The sequence below is a fragment of the Neopelma chrysocephalum genome, unplaced genomic scaffold (assembly GCF_003984885.1).
Source record: "Neopelma chrysocephalum unplaced genomic scaffold, ASM398488v2 Primary Assembly neopelma1_88, whole genome shotgun sequence".
NCBI classification, from domain to species: Eukaryota; Metazoa; Chordata; class Aves; order Passeriformes; family Pipridae; genus Neopelma; species Neopelma chrysocephalum.
In genome coordinates, this window is record NW_020897750.1 from 2,821,840 (window position 1) to 2,840,931 (window position 19,092).

Here is a 19,092-nt window from a genome sequence, read left to right on the forward strand (position 1 = left end):
CAAAAGAATATGATTCTCAAGTATCAACTGAAAGAGGGTCAAAAATACATAGATGGTCATAGGATCATGCATGGGAGGATTCATATTATAAGCAGAAAAACTTGTCTTTTTTTACGAAAAGGAGAGGGTTTTTCCCTACAAACCAGATGTAGTTGAAGAACTCATTTCCTCTGGGCAAAAGGAAGGTTGAATCTTTTTTTTTTAGTTATTAATTATGACATTTTGGACTGATACGTGGATTTCTGTTTCATTTAAAATGTCATCAGGGTGAGAGAGTTACCTGGAATGTCTACCTTTTCGTGGCCCAGATAACACTGAACGAGTGAGGTGGAGTTGACAGGGTGAAGAACCATAGGCTGATATCCTGATATAGAGAAGTGTTTTTTTAAATAAAATAATTTTGCATTTCTGAGGTAAATTGGTTTAGCATCCCAGAAACAGTACCTCTAATTCAGTTTCTAATTATGTAAAAATCACAACAAAACAAAACCCCAAAAACCCCACCACCCAAAACAAAACATATTCTTATGTATACAACAAGTGTTGTATACCACAACAGTTTGAAGACACTACGCTTGAAGTAATATTTTAAAAAGCTGGCAAGACTATGCCTTTTTCAGCAGTGTGTTATGTTGTTGAACAGTTTTTCATTCCTGACTTAGAAACTGATTATGCATCCACTGAGCATAAAACTTAAAAGTAGTGAGCAAAGTCCAATCAGTGTTTTTATAAAAATGCACAGGAGCCACTGCCAAAGTGTCATAGTTTTGTGAAGCTATGCAGAGCATGCTGGCATGCAGACTGCTTGGTTAGATTCATTCCTCTGTGGCCCAGGCAGATTTTAATGTTTAAAAATCTTCACTTTCACTTGAAAAGGCTTCCTTGAATACATAGTAAGTAATGCTTTTAGCTCCTCAGCACATAACAAAAAATAAATCCAAATACAATTTGAAAAAATATGAATCTTTTAAAATTTCAGAAGCTCCTTACAAGAATTAAAACAAGGAGATCATGAGTGTTATGATGTAGTTCTGTGCTTTCTGCAAGGAATCACGCAGAGAGCCCCATGTCCCTGGAGAATGTAGCTGCACTGCCTGACTTTGGGTACTCATGTGGGTGATGTGAGTCTTACCCTGCAAGCTTTTTACTTCTCCACGGGAAATTCAGGCTCCTTAATCTCAGTGCTCTCACTTGCACCTTACTTGCAGACCAAAATACTCAGCTGTGACATCATGTTCAGATCCCCTCCAATTGTCTTCTGTGCCCACATTATTAAAATTGAAGGTGATGGTGTCGAGATGCTGTAATTTATTAAGTGTCCAGACTGAGTCTTACCAGATGTTGCCAGTTAAGGTAATACATAGGAAACAGCCATATCCTGTACATTCCTTCTTCCAAGACTCTTTACCTAGAGTCTATTCAGAAAGACGTGTTCACCGATTTCCCAAGCAGCACATGTACAGAAAAGCAGTGCTTATACAAGTGGACCACTCCAAAAGTGGTATGTATAATTGGTGTTTTCTCATCAGATTATTTTCTGTAGGTAAAGGTTGCAGTTGTATATTTCTGCATACTTCAGTATATGAAATCTCTGATATTCTGTTTTTTGAATTTATGAAGAAACTTGTTTTATGCCAAACACACTTTTATGGCCATCTGTTGATTTTTCAGGGCAGAGTTATAGAAAGCTACTAGATTGCATGATCACCTTGTCTGTCATGCCTGCAAGTGGCTTTGAAAGGAAGATAAGTGTCAAAAGTATAATATAATGTGAGTCTAACTTATGAGAATGATGTATGTGAAAAATCAGGATATTTAGGAAATCAGCACTGTTTAGATGGAGCTGAAAAGATTCTGAATTCTGTCATCATTCTGAGGATCTTTAAAGTGAAGTACAAAATATAAAATAATGTGGATCTGTGAAATCCCCAGTGGTGTGTCATGTACCTCTTCATGAAGCAAATGGTTGTCTATGGAAGCTCTGACAATGCTATTCAGTCTTCTTAATATATATTCTTAATGCATATTCTATTGCTGTTAAAGAGATGTTAACTTATATTAAATGGAGCTTTTCATTGACCTGGCCTAAAGCAAGTCCTATCGGAATGTAAAAAATCCTGCATATTTTCCTAAGCATTCTGAAGTAGGTGTCAAAAATCCCACTGACTGGGTGTTCACATTTTCTACCTGCATCTTAAAAGAAATACTGTTAGCATTTATGGTTGTAATTAAAAGAAATCACCTATTTGAAGACTAAGCCTGTCACAGTTCAGTTGTCTTAATGAAAGAATAGTTATATACTTTCAGTAGATCTCTTTTTTAACAGCATTGAAATAAAACGTGAATGTCTTCACTATTTTATTTTTTTCATTTATTTATTGAAATAACCACACTGATTTTTGTTGCTTCATGTTTAAATGGTTAAGTAAGCTGAACTAACTGTTTACTTAGGAAGATTCACTCTCTATCTCTTTAGACTATCATCCTACAAATGCTTATATAATTTACTTGGCATATATGTGTAGCAGGTTTTCCATTAAATGAATATTGATGAAAATATTACCTTAGGTTATAAAATAATCAATCAGAGATTGGTTTAGTTTTGTTCTTTTGGGATGCCAAATGCTTTATTGTGACTTAACCATTAAACATGTGTGCACCTACTTCCAAGTTAGGGCACATACTTCCAAGTTTTTGTGTGTAAAATAAAGTGCATACCAAGTGTGATATCTGCGTATGAAATTTGCAGATATTAAGAAAAAGTGCAATGTTAATGATATATTTTTGTTTTGCAGCTTGGATCATCCTCCTCTGTGCCTTTTACATCTATATTCTCGCAGCTGTTTATGACTGTTGTAGTCCCTCTTATTATTGGACAGGTATGTCTTTTAAATATACATTCTTATTTAAAAAAATAAGATAAAGAGAGCTATCTTAAAGACAGACTGGCAACCTGATAAGCTGCCACATAGGAACAGCCTCAGGATAGTGAAGTCTAATATCAGAGAAAAGATGCTACAGTGCTCCCTGGAGTCACATTGATCTTTGTTGAGATTGAGCAGCTGTCCCTCACTACCGCAAACATACGCTACTGCATATCGAGGAGGGAGTTTGTGAACATAAAGTGGGAAAAATGGCAGCCCAGGCTGTGAGAAATTCCAGCCCCATACAAATGAGCTTTGAGAATACTATATAGTCCTTTTGTCCCGTGCCCTTTGCCTGGGTGATGGAGGAAGTTCTCCCCGTGTAGTGTCTACTAGAAATTACAGGAATAAAAAAATTCTCAACATTAATAAATATATAAAGGCTAAGCAGTCAGAAGTTAAGAAATCATAAGGCTGCTCAAGCCATTTTGCATATGCTTTAAAATAAGGGATTTAGTTGCATGATTGCAAACTATTCTTTCTGCATGACTCCTCTATCATGTTACACTGGGTGGAAGATATTTGTGGAATGAGCAGTTGTTCAATATTTAATTCTATACTCATTGTTCATTTTGTAACACAAAGCCTTATTTTTCCATGGCATATGATAGCAAGCTTTAACTGAATGTAAAAATACTTATTGCTTATATGGGGTTTTCTATGACCCTTGTCTCTGTAGTGTCTTCTTTTTTTCCACAAATGTCAGAATAGTACGACCAAAAGTTGTCAGAAGTGTCCATTATCCTTGGACACTAAAACACCTTAAGTCTAATTCCTACATGCTTGTAAGTACTCGTTGTTCTCAGACATTGAGAATGCACAAAGGGAATATCAGTGGGATTTGCAGTCCATTCTAGTATCCAGTTTAACTCTGGGTTCAGCTGGAACTTTAGAATTTTGTCAGCTTAAAGCAGACTTTGAAATGAAAAGTGTGGTTAAAAAGCAAATGATAACAGAGTCTATAAAGGAGCACCCTGGACAAGGTTAAGAGTATCTGTTATTGCCTGTGCTATGTAGAATAGTCAATCAGTCTTGCATCAAACTATAATTGCACATTTCAAAACTGGCATGTGCTGTAACTCACCAAATTCCTAGTGAAGTTTGTTTCTTTTGAGCAAAAAAACTCATTGAAATCTAAGAGGATGAGCATGGTAAACTTGGCAGTAGCCACCAGCATCAGTACCTGTGTAACCTGGCTGTCATGATATTTCCACGTATCATGTGGAAAATGGACATTACCTCTGTGTCCCTGAAGGTTGTTGAATTGCTCACATGCTTTGAATTAAATGTCTTAGAGTCTTGTCATGGTTTCAGCAGGCCCAAAATCCAATTCTGATTCCTAGCCCCCCACCCACATCTCAACCCCATGTGAGATGGGTTTTCCAGACAAAAACACGAGACTCAATATGGGGGGAAGGAATATATTACAAAGACTATACACGTGAATAAATACTATAATACATTACAAACAATCTTAACTCTATATCTATCTCTACCATGACAATAATATTTACAATGGGCCAAATCTCTTCTCCCTCCAAATAAAAGTCCAGGAGAGAAGAAGAAGAAAAGACCCCTTCCAGTCTGTCAGCAGCAGGTCTTCCTCTCTAGGCAGCAGGCTCTCTTCTTCTCTTCCACCAGAAACAGTTGCTGGCTCTCTGCCAGCACACACGAGGGAGGTTTCCAAGTCTCTCTCGGCCCCCGTCTCCAAACAAGGGGTCTTTCCATGGGCTGCGTAACCCCAGACACGGCCGCTACACCATGGTCATATCACGAAGCACCGGGGTCTCCGTGACGGTCTGGTATCCTCAGGGGAAATCAAGCCCCTGTGCAGAGCTCCCATGCTCTGCCTCAAAGATGGCTGCCAGCTTCTCTGAAGCTGGAGCAGGGGGGCCAAGGTCACCCCCCCCACACACACATTCCTTCGGCCGTCCTGGCTTATCTCTCAGGAGGCCATGAGCTTCCTAGCTCCTCTCAGCAGTGCATACTGCACTTTAGGACTCCTCTCAGTCCACCACCCCCTCCTCTTTCTCAGAGGGGTCTCTAGCGAGTTTGGGGGTTTTGGTTTGAGCCAGTTCTTACCCTCCGAAACTCTCTTCCTGCCGCTGGCTCGGGTCTCTTGTCCTGCTTTCTGCTGCTGGCTCTTTTTGTTTCCTCACACAACTCTGTGTCTGCTTCAGTTGCATACCGGCATCTGCTGCTTCTCTTGGTTCTTATCAGTTGGCTCTTTGCCACTGCTCTTCGGACACTGCTGTTCTGCTGCTGCTCCGTCGCTGCTCCCAGCGTCTCTCACTTCTGCTTACAGGGGAGAAAACTCCCCCAGCTCCTAGCCACAGGCACTCAGTCCAGCTAACACTGTTCCAAGTCCCTGCAGCCCCCCAACTTGGGGCTGGGGGGGGGCAAAGGCCCCCAAGGGGCCGGAGCCCCTTCTCCTCGTGGCTCACCACAACATGGCCACCTCTTCTTCTCCCAGCAAGTACCACTGCTTCTCTTCCAGTCTCCAGAGATATGTTTAGATTTTGCAGGAGCACTGATTGGTCAAGCCCCAAGGGTCACCACCCCCTGGGGGTTACCACTTTCTTAGTTTCAGGGGGAAAACCTGGCTCAAACCACTTATGAATTAGGACAAAGGGTTACTGATGAGCCTACCTATGTATCCCATTCTTACCTCATCAGAATCAAGTGTCCACCTAAAGCAGATAAGCAAAAGTACTTGAATCTTCTTGTCTTGAAAGGTCCAAAAACTGGAAGCTATTAGTTGGAAACCTTAGCTGGAAATTTCTAGGAAACAAATAGCAGGGCAGCAGATCTAGCAATAAGGTAAACCTATAGCGATGGAGTGTCAGTGTCTGAACTGCAATGCAATAAGCCTGAAGATGATGGTAGATTGCTAGACAACGTGATTGCAAAATTTCATGAGGACTTTTTTCTGTGTATGTAATGGAATGTTACTCTGGAAAAATGTTAAAGAAATTGATATGTGAGCTAACTTGTTCGTAAGGGTAAGGATTACGAATTGAGCAGTAGGCATATGAAATAAATGCAGTGTATGATCACAAGTTCAAAATCAGAATTGTGACAAGACTTAATTGAGATGTGATTTAGGAGTTCTGATAAAGACTGAAAGAAAAAATAGAGAATCTTAGAACTTGTGTAACCTGATGACAAATTAAGAGTTTGTTTTTTTATAAATACACTTCAACAAGAAAGAGGATGATTCTTCTTTAAAGTGTTTGATACAGTTTCTGGAAATGAATGGTCAACAGAAATAGCTCACATTCCTCTAAGCGTAAAGACTTTGTTTCTAAAGTTTTTGCACTTGACTATATCTGTTCAGAGGATATGAAAGAGAGGAAATGCTAATAATAGCTACAAATCAGAAACGCCAGGGGTAGTTTACATTGATTCTCTTCATTAGGTATAGCTGTACAAAGGTAAACCAACCTGCCCAGATGGGAATAGGAGTAATATTTGAGGGTGGATATCCAAAAGTAATGGGCAGTAGAAAGGAGAAAAACAGTAAGCAAGAAAAGGATACTGAGAGATCCAGTGATAGGTCTGCTTGCCCTTCATCTGGAGGTGGCATGGATCTGTTCCAATTAAATGGGACGTTCTCCCCTTTGTTCATAGACCACTGTGCACTCATTACTGAACTGTTGCACAGTTCCTGAGGCATAGGAGCCTAATGCTGCTTTGTGGATCACAGGTTGCTCGCTCTGGGATTCCAGATGTGTTAAGAGATAATGGCTTACAATTCATGAATGACAGCTTCAGCAATTACTTCTAATTTATCATTTCCTGCCCACAATGTCAATTCCTTACCATGCACAGTCATACTGTTCAGCAGAAAAGTCAGTGAAAGAATGCCTGGTAAGGTTACCTGGTGGCAAAGAGCTTGATTGGGGAAAAAAACAAGCTTGAAACCTGCCTGCTTGGAGGATTGCCTCTCTTCAGCCTTCCTAACTCATCTGTGATCAACAGAGGCTTTGTGCTCAAACCACAGCACTGTAAAACAGAGTAGGCTCCTTAAAGGAAGCATTCTCCAAGGTCTTTATTTTCCTTTAAAAAAATCTTGCCTCTGGGAAAACCTGTGTTGCCTAAATGCTCATTTCCTGAGCAGGCTGCAGAGCTGACTGAGCAGCCCCTGGGATATAAGCAAAGCAGATGAGAAGGTGCTTTTAGATTTGTTTTGTTTGGGTTTTTTTGTTTGCTTTATGGCAAAGTGTATCAAGAGTTTTGGTTTCTTGGCTGACTTGTCAGAATTTTTAATGATGGCTGGGACAAAGAAGTCACAACAGTGTAATTGATGCTTATTTTTCTACTATTTCTTGAACAATTTTTTCCAGTGTTGCAAGAGTTCTATTGACAGGAGTAAAACACGGCGTTTCTAGCTGCTGACAGTGAAGTGTGTAAGGGACTGCAGGTACAGGCTCTGCTCAGGTGGTGGCTGCCATTTGTTAGGGAAAGATAAAACTGTTAAAGGAGGAGGAAGATATTATGTCATCAGAGAGGCACCGAGTCTTAGAGATAGCAGTGACTGATAGATAGTCTTCAATAAAGAGAATTACTCTATTCCTTGTCAGAGATGTGCAGGTTGTCTAAACTTAAAAAATGTTGTAGCCTGTGTCCTCTGTGTCTACAGATGTGTTTTGCTAATTGACAGTATGATGTTACTCAAATCAGTATTGATAGTATAATATTGCATTTGTATTTACAGAGTAACAAATAAGACCTCTCTGACAAGAGGTCTCAAAAAGAGACATAATCTATAGTATTTTATGAAGATCTAATTTTCTATAAGCCTTGAAGATCTTTAGCAAGTAAGAGCTTGTTATTTGTGCATCGCTCTTGTATACCTCTAAGGGGAATTTGAGAATACTTGTTATACGATAAACATGGTAATAGATATATCATGGAAAAGATTTTTGAATTTGCTCTGGCAGCTTGAAGTTGTGATTGTTTTTTATCTGGGTAGCAGAGTCCTGGTAAACACTGCTGCTCTTGAGCTGTTGTGATTTTGCTAAAATCATTGTTTCCCTGTCTATAGATGTTGGTAATACTTTCAGCCAGCAAAATGTAAGGTTTTGAGAAATATCTAAGCAGTTTCTTCATGACCAGTTGTGAGATTTAGCTGAAGACTTGTTTCTTTGCTTATTTTTTTTCTTCTGAAGTGACAGATAACAGGAACAGTGAAATCCACTGCAGTGTTTCCTTTCCCCTTTTTGCAGACTTTCTCCATTCCCTACACCTAAGTGCTTATGACAGACTTTTATTTTATGTTTTATATTAAAGAGCGATTTATGATTAAATGTTAATGAAATAGAATTTTCACTGTGCTTTCATTATATTCTACTAGTTTGAACATTTTTCAAAGCAGCACACCAAAACCCACTGTTTTCTATGAATAAATAATAAAAAGCTTGTCTGTACATTATCATTCATGCATTCTCTAGTTGCCCCATTGGTAATTTGTCTGCCAGCGTAAAGTGGGCACTTCACATTAAACAGACCTTAACTAAAGCTAAAATTAATGTTATGATTCTATGTAGTTCTTCTTCCCACATCTATAAAACGAAGCCAGTTGCATAGGAATCCTCACTGAATCTAGTCACACACAAAAAAAATCTCGATATCCTACAAGTAAAGGATTTTAAGTGCCTTGTGCATCATTGTGCAAAATGTTCCAGAGGAACCCTATCAGCATTTGAGAGGCATGCTTATAAACATGAGTCTAAAAGGGTGCTATGTTGCAATACAAGTTGTCAGTGAAATTGAAACTAAAAAGCTTAATAAGGTATTTATTTTTAAAGAATAAGAAATGGAAAGGGAAAGTTAGGTGGCAGTTGGTAGGGAGTAGAAGGTACTATGCAACTCAGCCTAATGTTGGTTTATAGTGCTGGGGGAAACAACAGTTAATTAAACTGTTCTTCAGAGGGAAACAGTGTCAAATCTTTTTGTTCTTGTAAATTAAATCTGGGTGGAAGTAGCCCTGCTTTCTCTTCAAAGTCCAGGTGAGCTCCCAGGGAGTACCCTGGGAGATGAGTTCTCCTAGGATCTTGTTGCAGAAGACTGAGAAGGCAGATAAACAGCTCTCAGACAACAGATTACTCCCTTCTGACGCTCAACTCAAACAGGGAACAGAACCTAATCTCCATGGAATACAAAATATGAAGAAAACATGTACCCCTGCTGCAGGCACCCTTTACATTTTTGCAATGTTGCACCTGTTCATAAGGTTTTAAAGCAACACTTGTAAATTACCCCAAAAAGTGAAAGTTAATTTTGAAAATGGCCTCGTGTGTTTTTATAAAGCTTGCTTTAAAGGCGTATGTGTGTCAGGAGCTTTCTTTTGGGGATAAACTGACTGATGTAATGGAGTAAGATAGCTTTTAGGGGAGTTTGGTAAGCTGAGGGAAGAAAACAAGATGCTTGTAAAAGAAGATTTTTTTTTTTACCCCAGATTGCAAAAATGTTTTTTCCTTCCATCTTCAGAAAGGAAACATTAGATTGCAAAGTCCATAGCATAAGGAGAGATTTGACATTTTTTGATGTCCTAGAAGGTATAGAAAAGTGGGTGAACCATCACAAAGTTTGAAACTTTATAGCAGTATTCAGGAACAGATGGGAATTCATGCCCTCACATAGGTACTGTCCCTCTAAAATTATTAGGACAAGGTCTGGCTGAAGTGATACAAGTTCTGCTTTGGAAAAAGGTTGGTACATTTGAACTGTGATGCAGACCTTATATATACAGTGGGTAGCTGTGCTATATAGAAATCTGTGAAGGATGTTCCATCTTATCACCTTATTTCATTTCTACAACCAAATTAATCTCCCTTCAATTCTAGTATCTGATTCTTTCTACTGGTTTTCACAATCACTGTCATCTTAATTGATTTTATTTCAATTTTCCCACCTTTCGTGTCTTCCAGGCTTCACTGATGTAGTTCCCAATATTCCATGCAGTCGTCTGTTTTGTTTTGCCATCACTATATAAGAAGAGATATTGAGAAATTATTGAACTGTTGAAAATATCTAATCAGAGTCAAAGGTTTTCAAAAGAAAATTTTACATTTTAGAGTTCATCGCAAAAGTCTGTTGCTGTAAGTAGTAATAATATTAGTTTAGAATGAGTTAGCAATCTTACCTTAAATAACAAAGTAAGTAAGGTATACTGCATTTAGATATGGTGATAATCCAGCATGGTTTCAGCTTGTTTACTTGTGTGTTTCAACACAAGGAAAAAGTGACTTGTGTTTCTTTGTTTAAATGGTAAAGGCCCAGGTGTTGTTCCCAGGTATTTAGAAGTACACACCAATACATAATAAACAAAAGGAGCAGAAGTGCAGTAAAAACACTGTAAATTCTGTTAAAGATTAAATCAGTCCAAAAGGGTTGATAAAAACAGAAGAATCTATTTTACGTAAATACCAAGAGACATGCGTGTGTGTATAATGGAAACAGAAAAAGTGACTTCCTAACCATTTCCTCTGGTTTGCTGGTTGGTTTTTTTTTTCTTTTCATGAGTTAAAAAATTAAGTTGAAGATCTAGATAATTTTTAAAAGATGTACTGTATTACAAATATCGGAAATTATTTTGTTCCATATAAGGGAAGGGAGCTCCTTGCCCTGTATAGTTCAACTACTAATGAACATTAATGAATTACATTGTTTATTGCATTTTTTATTTTGTATGTCCAGCACTTGAGCAGACAGGTGGAAACAGTCTAGCTAGATTTTACTGACAAATTTCTCTGCATATACAGCGTGACTGTTATGAAGGTACAATTAGGTAAATGAACTGTTTTTCTATAATATATCTACTGCTATTTTCATGTGTGATCTTATAACAGATAAGCATTGTTTACCTGCTTTCCTGGAACAGCAGATTGTGTTTCTTTGTACAGGAATGTTAAGTGAATTAAGCATATGAGCAGTAAGCCTGTTTGCTTAGGGAGACTGGTGTTTAGACAACGAGGTTATGGCAGGATACGGAGCAGTCTGGAGGAAAAATACTGTGGATGTAACTATTCTGGTAGAAGAACTAAATTGAAATGGGGACACTACTGTTAATTCATGTGTAATTACATTTCTTTGTTGTTAAAAATTAAATCCTGGCCAATAGGAAAGTTTGAGCCTGAAACTGTGTTTTGAAGCAAATTTGAGCTGATGCCTTTGCAAAACCTTTGGAGATTGCCAGAATGTAGTCACTAGGAGGTGGTTGCCTGATGGACACGTTTATGTTCTCTTATTGTCTAGTTTTTCTGTGACTTTATCAGCATCTTTCATCATGCAGTTTATTTATCAAATATCCCCTACTACAAAGTTTTGCTTCTCTTCCACTTTTCTCTTGCGCTCTTCTCTCCAATAAACCGCAGTTTGAGAGAAGGATCACCATACACTGTTCTTTCATGTGCAACCTCTGGGTCAGTCATTCCGTGCTCTTTGGGGCTGGCATTTGAATCTGCACAAAAATCTTTACAGTTCATCATACCTAATGTCATCACTAGTATAGGACCAGATGTCTGAAGTCGTCCTCACAGAAATAATTCTGCAGAAGCCTCAGCAGGGATATGGGTTGCAAGGACTTTGTACCTTAAAAATTGTGCATTGATCTGCAGCATGATAGCAGCCTGCAGCATCTCCCCACTAGAGTACATTTTTAAATGCTTTTATGTTTCACATACTGAATATTCATAGAATGATAGAATGGTTTGGGTTGGAAGGGACCTTAAAGACTGTCTAGTTCCAACTCTCCTGCCATGGGCAGTGATGCTAGCCACTAGATCAGGTTGCTCAGGGCCCCCCACCCAATAGACCTTGAACACCTCTGGGGATGGGGCATCCACAACTTCTCTGGGAAACCTATGCCAGTGTCTTACCACCCTCTGAGTAAACAACTTAAATATTATCCCAGAATCACTACCACCACTGTTGATGGACTCAGCCTTGACCAGCAGTGGGTCTGTCTTCGAGCTCAGTGGTATTGGCTCCATCAGACATAAGGAAAACTTTTAGCACCTTCTCACAGAAGTCATCCCTGTTCCCCCACATTACCAAAACCTTGTCACACAAACACAATACATCCCATTTTTGCTCTTTTCCATCAGTGTGATACATCTAGTTTGGATGCCAGTTGTTCATATTTCTAATCCAGGCTGTATATTCATCTTTCAACAGAATCATTAGTTCAGGTGTTTTATCAACTGCTTGTTTCTCTGGTACTTTTCCCTCCCTTATGCCCTGTTGTACTGATATGTATCTCAAACTACTGGACTTCATGATTTCAGCTGAGGGGTGTCACACATTATGGTGCCTGAGTCTGACATCCTTCGTACAGGCTTTACCATCCAAAAATGATTGTGGTAGCTTTTACTTTAGCATTTCAGCCCAGGCTCTGAGTGTGTGTCGTCTTTATTGTATTTGTGGGATTCATTGTTATTTCACTACAAATTTTTTTTTTAGTTCCGTATTTACTCTGAAAAGTTGTAGAATTGGGTTAAGAATTAAGAGGCTTTCAAAGTATCCTTGTCCTGAAGCAACTCTACTGGGCATGAATAACAAAGCGATTGTTTTCCAGTCAAAATGAATCAGCTGACAGGAGCTTCTGTAAGGTTATATTTCTCCCTTCCAAGTTATACAAGAATTTAGGTTACCTCAAATCAGTGATTATAGACTGAATTGACCTCTGAAATTACAGATCCTGTTGAACCTTGTGAGAATATCAAAATATATGGGATTCCGTGTTAGAGAGGATGTATTTTGTCTGTGGTTTGTATATATTTAGCATGACACTGGATTGATTAGATGATTTCCTGAAGCCACAATTTAGTTCTTCAGGGTCTGGCTATGGAATTTTTTTTTAAAAATACCATGTGCAGTAAGAAGCTGTACCAGTATTTATCGTTGTTGATTCGCAGTAGTTCCAGACTAGATAGTGGTGGATATTTAAAAAAGCTATCACTGAAGATTTTTAGGAAATACTTGCAGTTTCATTTTTAAAATGTGTTTTTTTCCTTATATGTCAGTCCATGATAATTACATGTATAATGTTATTATTGTCATGTCTGCTGTTATTATTAGACCTTGTACAGGCACAAGGTTTCTCAATAAATACCTCTAATATAAGTTGTACTGTGGCATAATGAACCATCACTTTTCTTTTTCAACATCTCATTACTTTCAGTATAAATCTTCTGGAAGGGCTATAAATTAATAGCTGGTCTTAAGTAGCTTTTCTTTTTCCTCAACGTGACAATTTAAGGGATAATAGGATTTTTTTTTTAGCTTTCTTAAAAAAACCACTCACTTCAGAAGTGAAAGACTTTACTTTTTGCTTCTGATAATTAGAGTCCCAAATCTGCTCAGATTAGACTAATCTGGACTTCCCATTTGATGTCTTTCACACTGCTCATTACATGTCTTCACTCAGCTTTCTTGCCTCTCTTCCATCAATGCAGTGTCTTATTCCTACACAGTGGCTTGCCAGGAGATAGCTGAAGGAGCTCCACCGAACTCTTTCAGAAGTTTGGCCTTATATTTTGAGTTATGTTCTCTCTTTAACATCTGGCAAGTGTGAAATTTTCAAGTTCAGTGTTTTCACTGGGGCGTTGAGCATTCCCTTACATGGTTTCCTGCAAATCTGTTATTTTTCACCAGCAGGAGCCCAGAAATGCTGGGACGTAAGTGCTGGTCTTCAGCCTACTTAGCTTTGTGTGAACCCCATGTGCCAAATTTTTAGTGTGTGCCCTGTGGTCGATGAAGTCTGTTTGCTGTGGTGACTGGGATAGCTGCTTCTAGGACTTCCCTACTGAGAGACTTGCAAACAAACTGGGAAGGCAGTGAGGAAAAAATGACAGCCATGAGGTCAATCCCGCAGCTCTGGCAGTCAGCGTGTGAAAGGGTCCTGTGGTAGCATTGGTGATGATGCTTTGATATTAATCTTGAATACCTCTAAGACGTTCTGTATTATTAAAGTGATGGTGGTGATGTTTATTAATGGTACTGCTAAGGGAAGGTAACGAGACACCTTTGGAGCCCTCTGGTAGAAGTGCTTCAGGATCTCATGCTGTTATTTCCGAAAGAGCATGGTAACAGAGAACATCAGGAGGTCTCAGGAGAAATTAGGCAAGATAATGTGATTGCTGAAAAATTAACACAAGTTGCAGCTATATGATAAAAGCTTTAAAAAGTTTTTTCAAACCATATAAAGTAAACAGAAAAACTAAAAGCAACTCCCCAGGCAGGACTGAAATAGATGCATTGTATCTGCTGAGGCTTAGTGCCGTGTTATTCAGCATAATTTGAAAGTTACTTTAAAATTTATAGTTGTTTCTAAAAAATTCTTGAAAAACAGCTTCAGATTCTGCTTCCTGAAAGTGCAAAAGTTCTGCTAAGTACAGTAGGTTTCCTTGTTTTCATGTGTTAATTCTGGTATTCTAAAAGCGTGCAAATGGCATTTGTCTTTGGATTTACAAAAACTCTAGATATTCAGAGTTTGAATTATTTAAACTCCCACAACACATGCACTTTTGCTTTTCAAGCTTGAGTTATAATTTAATTAAAAACTTCTGGTGCATCGCTAGCTATTTAAATATTAAAATGTTCCATGGATCACTTTCGATTATCTACCGTCATGAAATTCCTGAAGATGTCAGATTTTTAAGATTCCCAAAGTTGCACTTGGAATTGTCTGTTGATGCAAAGGGGACTGTGATAATTACATACATCCATTAGTATCAGCAGAGGAGATAAACTTTGGGGAGGCTTAATGGGCATGTCTCAGTGACAGCTAGCAAAGAACATTTGGCATGATTAAGGATGGATTTGAATGTACTTGAAAATATACTCTCATTATGGACGCCCAGTGGAAGTTGCACTACAAATGTTAAATTCCCCAGAAGAAGAGTTGTGTGGCAGGGAAGCTTTGAAATCCACTGTGGCCGTCATCCAAATTACTCTCTTCTCTTTGTGTCTTTCCGCTGTCAGATTCACTTTGTGATGCCCAACTTGGCTCCCTGCATCTTTGAAAAGAGGCAACCTGTTGGTTTCTGTGTTTCAGATTGTCCGAAGATACATCAAGGACTGGCTTGAAAGGAAGAAGCCTCCATTTGGTGCTATCAGCAGCTGTGTGCTCCTGATGATCATCTACACAACGTTCTGTGATACTTTTGCCAATCCAAATATCGACCTGGATAAATTTAGCTTGATTATAGTGGTGTTCATAAGTAAGTTCAGCCTTAAAGCATCTCTTCTATCTGTGTTTCAGGTTTGTAATGAGCTGTGTGTCCAGGTGGAGCTGTGGGAATACTGGCATGGGCATAGAGCTTGTACTTTTAAAGCACTAGTAAACCAGATTACCAGACTTCTGAGGGGCTGGATGCTTTTAGGGGATCAAGTAAGCATTTAGAAAAGGATGAACCCTGCTATTTAGGTGTGCCTGAGATTGCCCAGTGGTCCTTCCTTTCTAAACAGGTAAAGCATTACTTTGGAAAGATTTGGGTTTGAGCTGTTACTCTGAAGCACTGTTATAATTTTTAAACAGTTCTTCCCTCGTATACTGTAAACCTAGAAACCAGTTGCAAGCCTGAATGTGTTGATATGTTTCTGTTTCTGTGGATGAACACATTGCTTACAGAGCTTGTTTTAGAAGCACTCTAGTCATTCAGCCTTAAATAACATACACATGAGAATAGCCTGCTGATATCCTTGCCATCAGTTAAAAATACACTTGCAGATCACCACCTCCCAGGGAAAGGCAGTGGTATACAGGCGCTACCTCCTCTCCCAGTAGGGAATTCCCATCTCGCTTTAGACTGTCCAGAGACAGGAGTTTCGATTTGCATGGAGGAGAGGTAACTACAGTATACTTCAGTATAAATCACATCTCATACTCTAAAACTGTTAGATTTCAAGAAATCAGTGCATCACCTACCTTGAAGTGTGTTTGTTTGCACGTGCTTCTGCCTAATAACAATAATTTATTGCTACAAATCCAACTTCCACCAAAGTCAGTAGGAAATTTGCCCCTGCCCTTTGTGCATCAGGTCTTAATTCTCTCCTCATTGCGGCAGTTTTTTGGATTATAAAACACTATACATGTGTAAAATAGTACATGGGATTATAAATGGTGTTATATAAATACTTTATTCTGAAAGTGAAGAAGTAGGAAGCAATGCTATGGAGCTTTTTCTCAAAATGGATGAAATCCTACTTTGCACAGGCACCTGAGAAGGACACATCCCAGATGCACTTAAATCAGTGCAGAGTTGTCAGCAAAAAAGAATGACAGAGAAATTTTCAACTCTGACTTAACATGCAGAGAAATTAAAAACTAAGTAGTTTTACTGTGATGACCACTACTTTGGAAAAAAATTATTCTTTTTTAGTTAAAAAGATGTGTTCTTTCTTAAAAAGTTGATGTGGAGTGTTGCTTCCATTGCCCTTTTTGGTCTTTATTGCTTTTCAAGACAACTCTGCATTTGTGCCATGTGTAATTATATGTACCATTTGTCATGCAATGCCCTGAAAATCACTATGTATACATTTACATTGCCATTGTGCATAACTGGAATTTCTTAGTAAGAATATTAACATAAGCATTGAATCTATTTGGAAGATATTAGACAATTGTTTTTTTTTCCCTAAAATATTTATAAAAGCAAAAACCGAGGAAGTTTTAGAGATGAATATGCACATTGTATTCCAGAAAAAGTTTCTGTATCACCTTTGGATGTGTTGGCTGGATGCATGTATTGTGTTACACCAGGAAGTGAAATTAGCATGAGAAGTTTGAGATGAAACTGCATTTTTTAGTCTGCTGATTAATGTTTTTGTGTAATTTTTATGTTAGTATTCTAGCCACAGCAAAGTATGCACAAGGACTAATTGGTAGCAAAACACGTTTAGTGCTTTACAGAATTATATGTATTAAGGGATTGGTTTTTTCTGTGCCTGTTAAACTGACATACTTAGTTGCAGAAAAACTGTAATTCAGGAACAATGGATTGCTTCTTTAGTTCATGAAGGAAGAATTAAGTGCATGCTGAGGTGACATTTATACATTCTAGGAAATGTATGTAAGAGAATAGAAAATGTCACTGGTAATAGTTAATATCCCTGCCACGTTTCCCAGTTGTAAACTGGAGTCAAAATCAAATATGGGATACCTTATTGCATTCACAAGTTCTGCAAGGGAAAGGGAGAGGACCCACCTTAGATTCTGCTGCAAGTAAAAGCCTGTCCCCCATAACCCACAAACACACAGAAAAGGTTGTGCAGGTCACAGGGTTTCTCCTCCAGTTCTGTGGGAGTTCCTGTGCTCTGGCATGACACTCAGCCTCTGCAGTCCCAGCTGCACAGTGGGGAAGCCAGTGGCTTCTCCCCACATCTCTGCAGTCCAAGAGTGGGCTCTGTGCATCCCACAGTGCCTGTGGGTGTCAGCAGAACTGGCAGAGAGGAGAGCTCCCCTCAGGATGCTCAGAACTGTCCACACTTACAAAGCTGACTGAGCTTGAACGAAAGCTGCTTTGTCTGATGTGCACTGCCCAGTTCAGGAATTAGCCTTTGTCTCAGAGAGAATTAAAATGTCTGTGATGATCTTCTCTTACTCTCCCCATGGATGATCATGATTAATATACCCAGGGTTGAGAGTTTTTATTTTGGTCGCTCTTACACACTGTACTTCCTCCTGTAAAATAGAAAGTCTAAATAACCAGCATCTAGAGGATGTCTGACAGATTTTATGATGTCAACCAATTAAGCAAAGCTAGTGCAAAGAGATGTGCAGCATTGCACTAGTGACCTTTCCTGCCATCAAGAAATACTTGATTCAGAAGAGTTAGCCCAGGAAGAACAACATTAGCTCTGGTTTTCCTCCATGTAATGATACGTATTGTTCTTCCAGACAATTTTTAAAGGTTGTCTGTCATTGGATTTCTCTGGACTTGGTCCAGCCTAGCTGTACTATGGGGACAAAAGGCATGTACACAGCAATTGCAATTGTGCTCTAATTTTAACTTGTTTCTCTTTCAGTATTTTCTGTACAGATGAGCTTCATGTTTTTGACTTTCCTCTTCTCCACAAGGTAATTGAATGAGCTGAATAACAACCCTTGAATATTTCTTTTGTGTAATATCTTTAGTTTGGGTGATACAGTCTATGCAAATGTGTAAAGGCAGGTTTCTGAATAGGGGTGACCTCATTTTGGTATTTCATATTGTTCTTTCTGCATTTTCTCTGTTAGAGTTTCATAGGCTAAGAGAGCAGGACCTGAATTCTGTCCTTTCTCATGTGTTAATTACAGAGTTGTTAAATCTCAATCAATCACTGCTATACCTCATCCACTGAAAAAAATGGATTTGCACAGATGTCACTGAAGGTATAATTTGCCCTGCAGACATGCTGATGACATATGAGAGAGAGAACTCAGTTTGACTTTTTACATCTCAAGATACATTTGCTGGGCTGGCAATTCACTCTTCTCTGTATATGTCAAATTTGTTACATTTATGTGGTGATTCTTAAAAGGCAGTTGTCCTGAGCTAATGTTTGGTAGAGCTATTTTTTTTTCCTTTTTAAATATCAATAAGGAAAGACTGTTGTACATTCACTTCTCAAAAAATAGTACTGTGAGAATGGTATTAGCCAGTGGCTCAGTGCATCACTTGGGCTGGTTGGAGTCTACACCATTGTCTTCTCACTTGACTTACTGGAGTATTTGTCTTAGCTGCACTCTGCTGAATGGAAAGTGCCACAATCCAGACATATGCTTTATATAAATTACACAATATCTGTAAGGGAGAATCACAAAGAAGAGTATGATGTCTTTGGGCTTTTTTAGTACCACAAGAAAATTTTTCTGTGACAAGATCATATCCGGGCCTTAAAAGGCATTTTTAAGTACCCTCTGAACTGCTAGACCTAACCTAAGGGGAAGTTATGTCCCAACTGTGAAATCTAAATTGCCATAAGTAGTAACCAAGTCAGTATGAGAGATATTTAGAATCTCATAAAATTACTCCTAATGTGGACCAAAGGGTGATCCTTTGGACAGTCATATATCTCTCTCACTATGTCATTTTCCCAACCCTTCCTGGCCTTAGTTGCAATGTGTAAACTCTTAGATGCAGTTTTTCTCTGAAGTAGAAGCTAACTCCGTATTCTAAGC

The 19,092-nt window shown here is 38.7% G+C and overlaps 1 protein-coding gene across 3 annotated transcripts in view; it reads left to right on the forward strand.

Moving 5' to 3' along the window:
- Nucleotides 1-19,092, forward strand: part of SLC10A7 (solute carrier family 10 member 7) — a 148,910-nt gene that overhangs the window by 105,979 nt on the left and 23,839 nt on the right. For 2 of the 3 annotated variants that reach the window (XM_027692760.1, XM_027692761.1), the window contains exons 6-8: nt 2,796-2,879; nt 14,986-15,151; nt 17,958-18,009. In XM_027692760.1, the coding sequence (XP_027548561.1) occupies nt 2,796-2,879; nt 14,986-15,151; nt 17,958-18,009 (302 nt within the window). Of the gene's footprint in view, nt 1-2,795; nt 2,880-14,985; nt 15,152-17,957; nt 18,010-19,092 lie in introns of those variants that run through there. The other variant, XM_027692762.1, reaches the window with a different exon arrangement.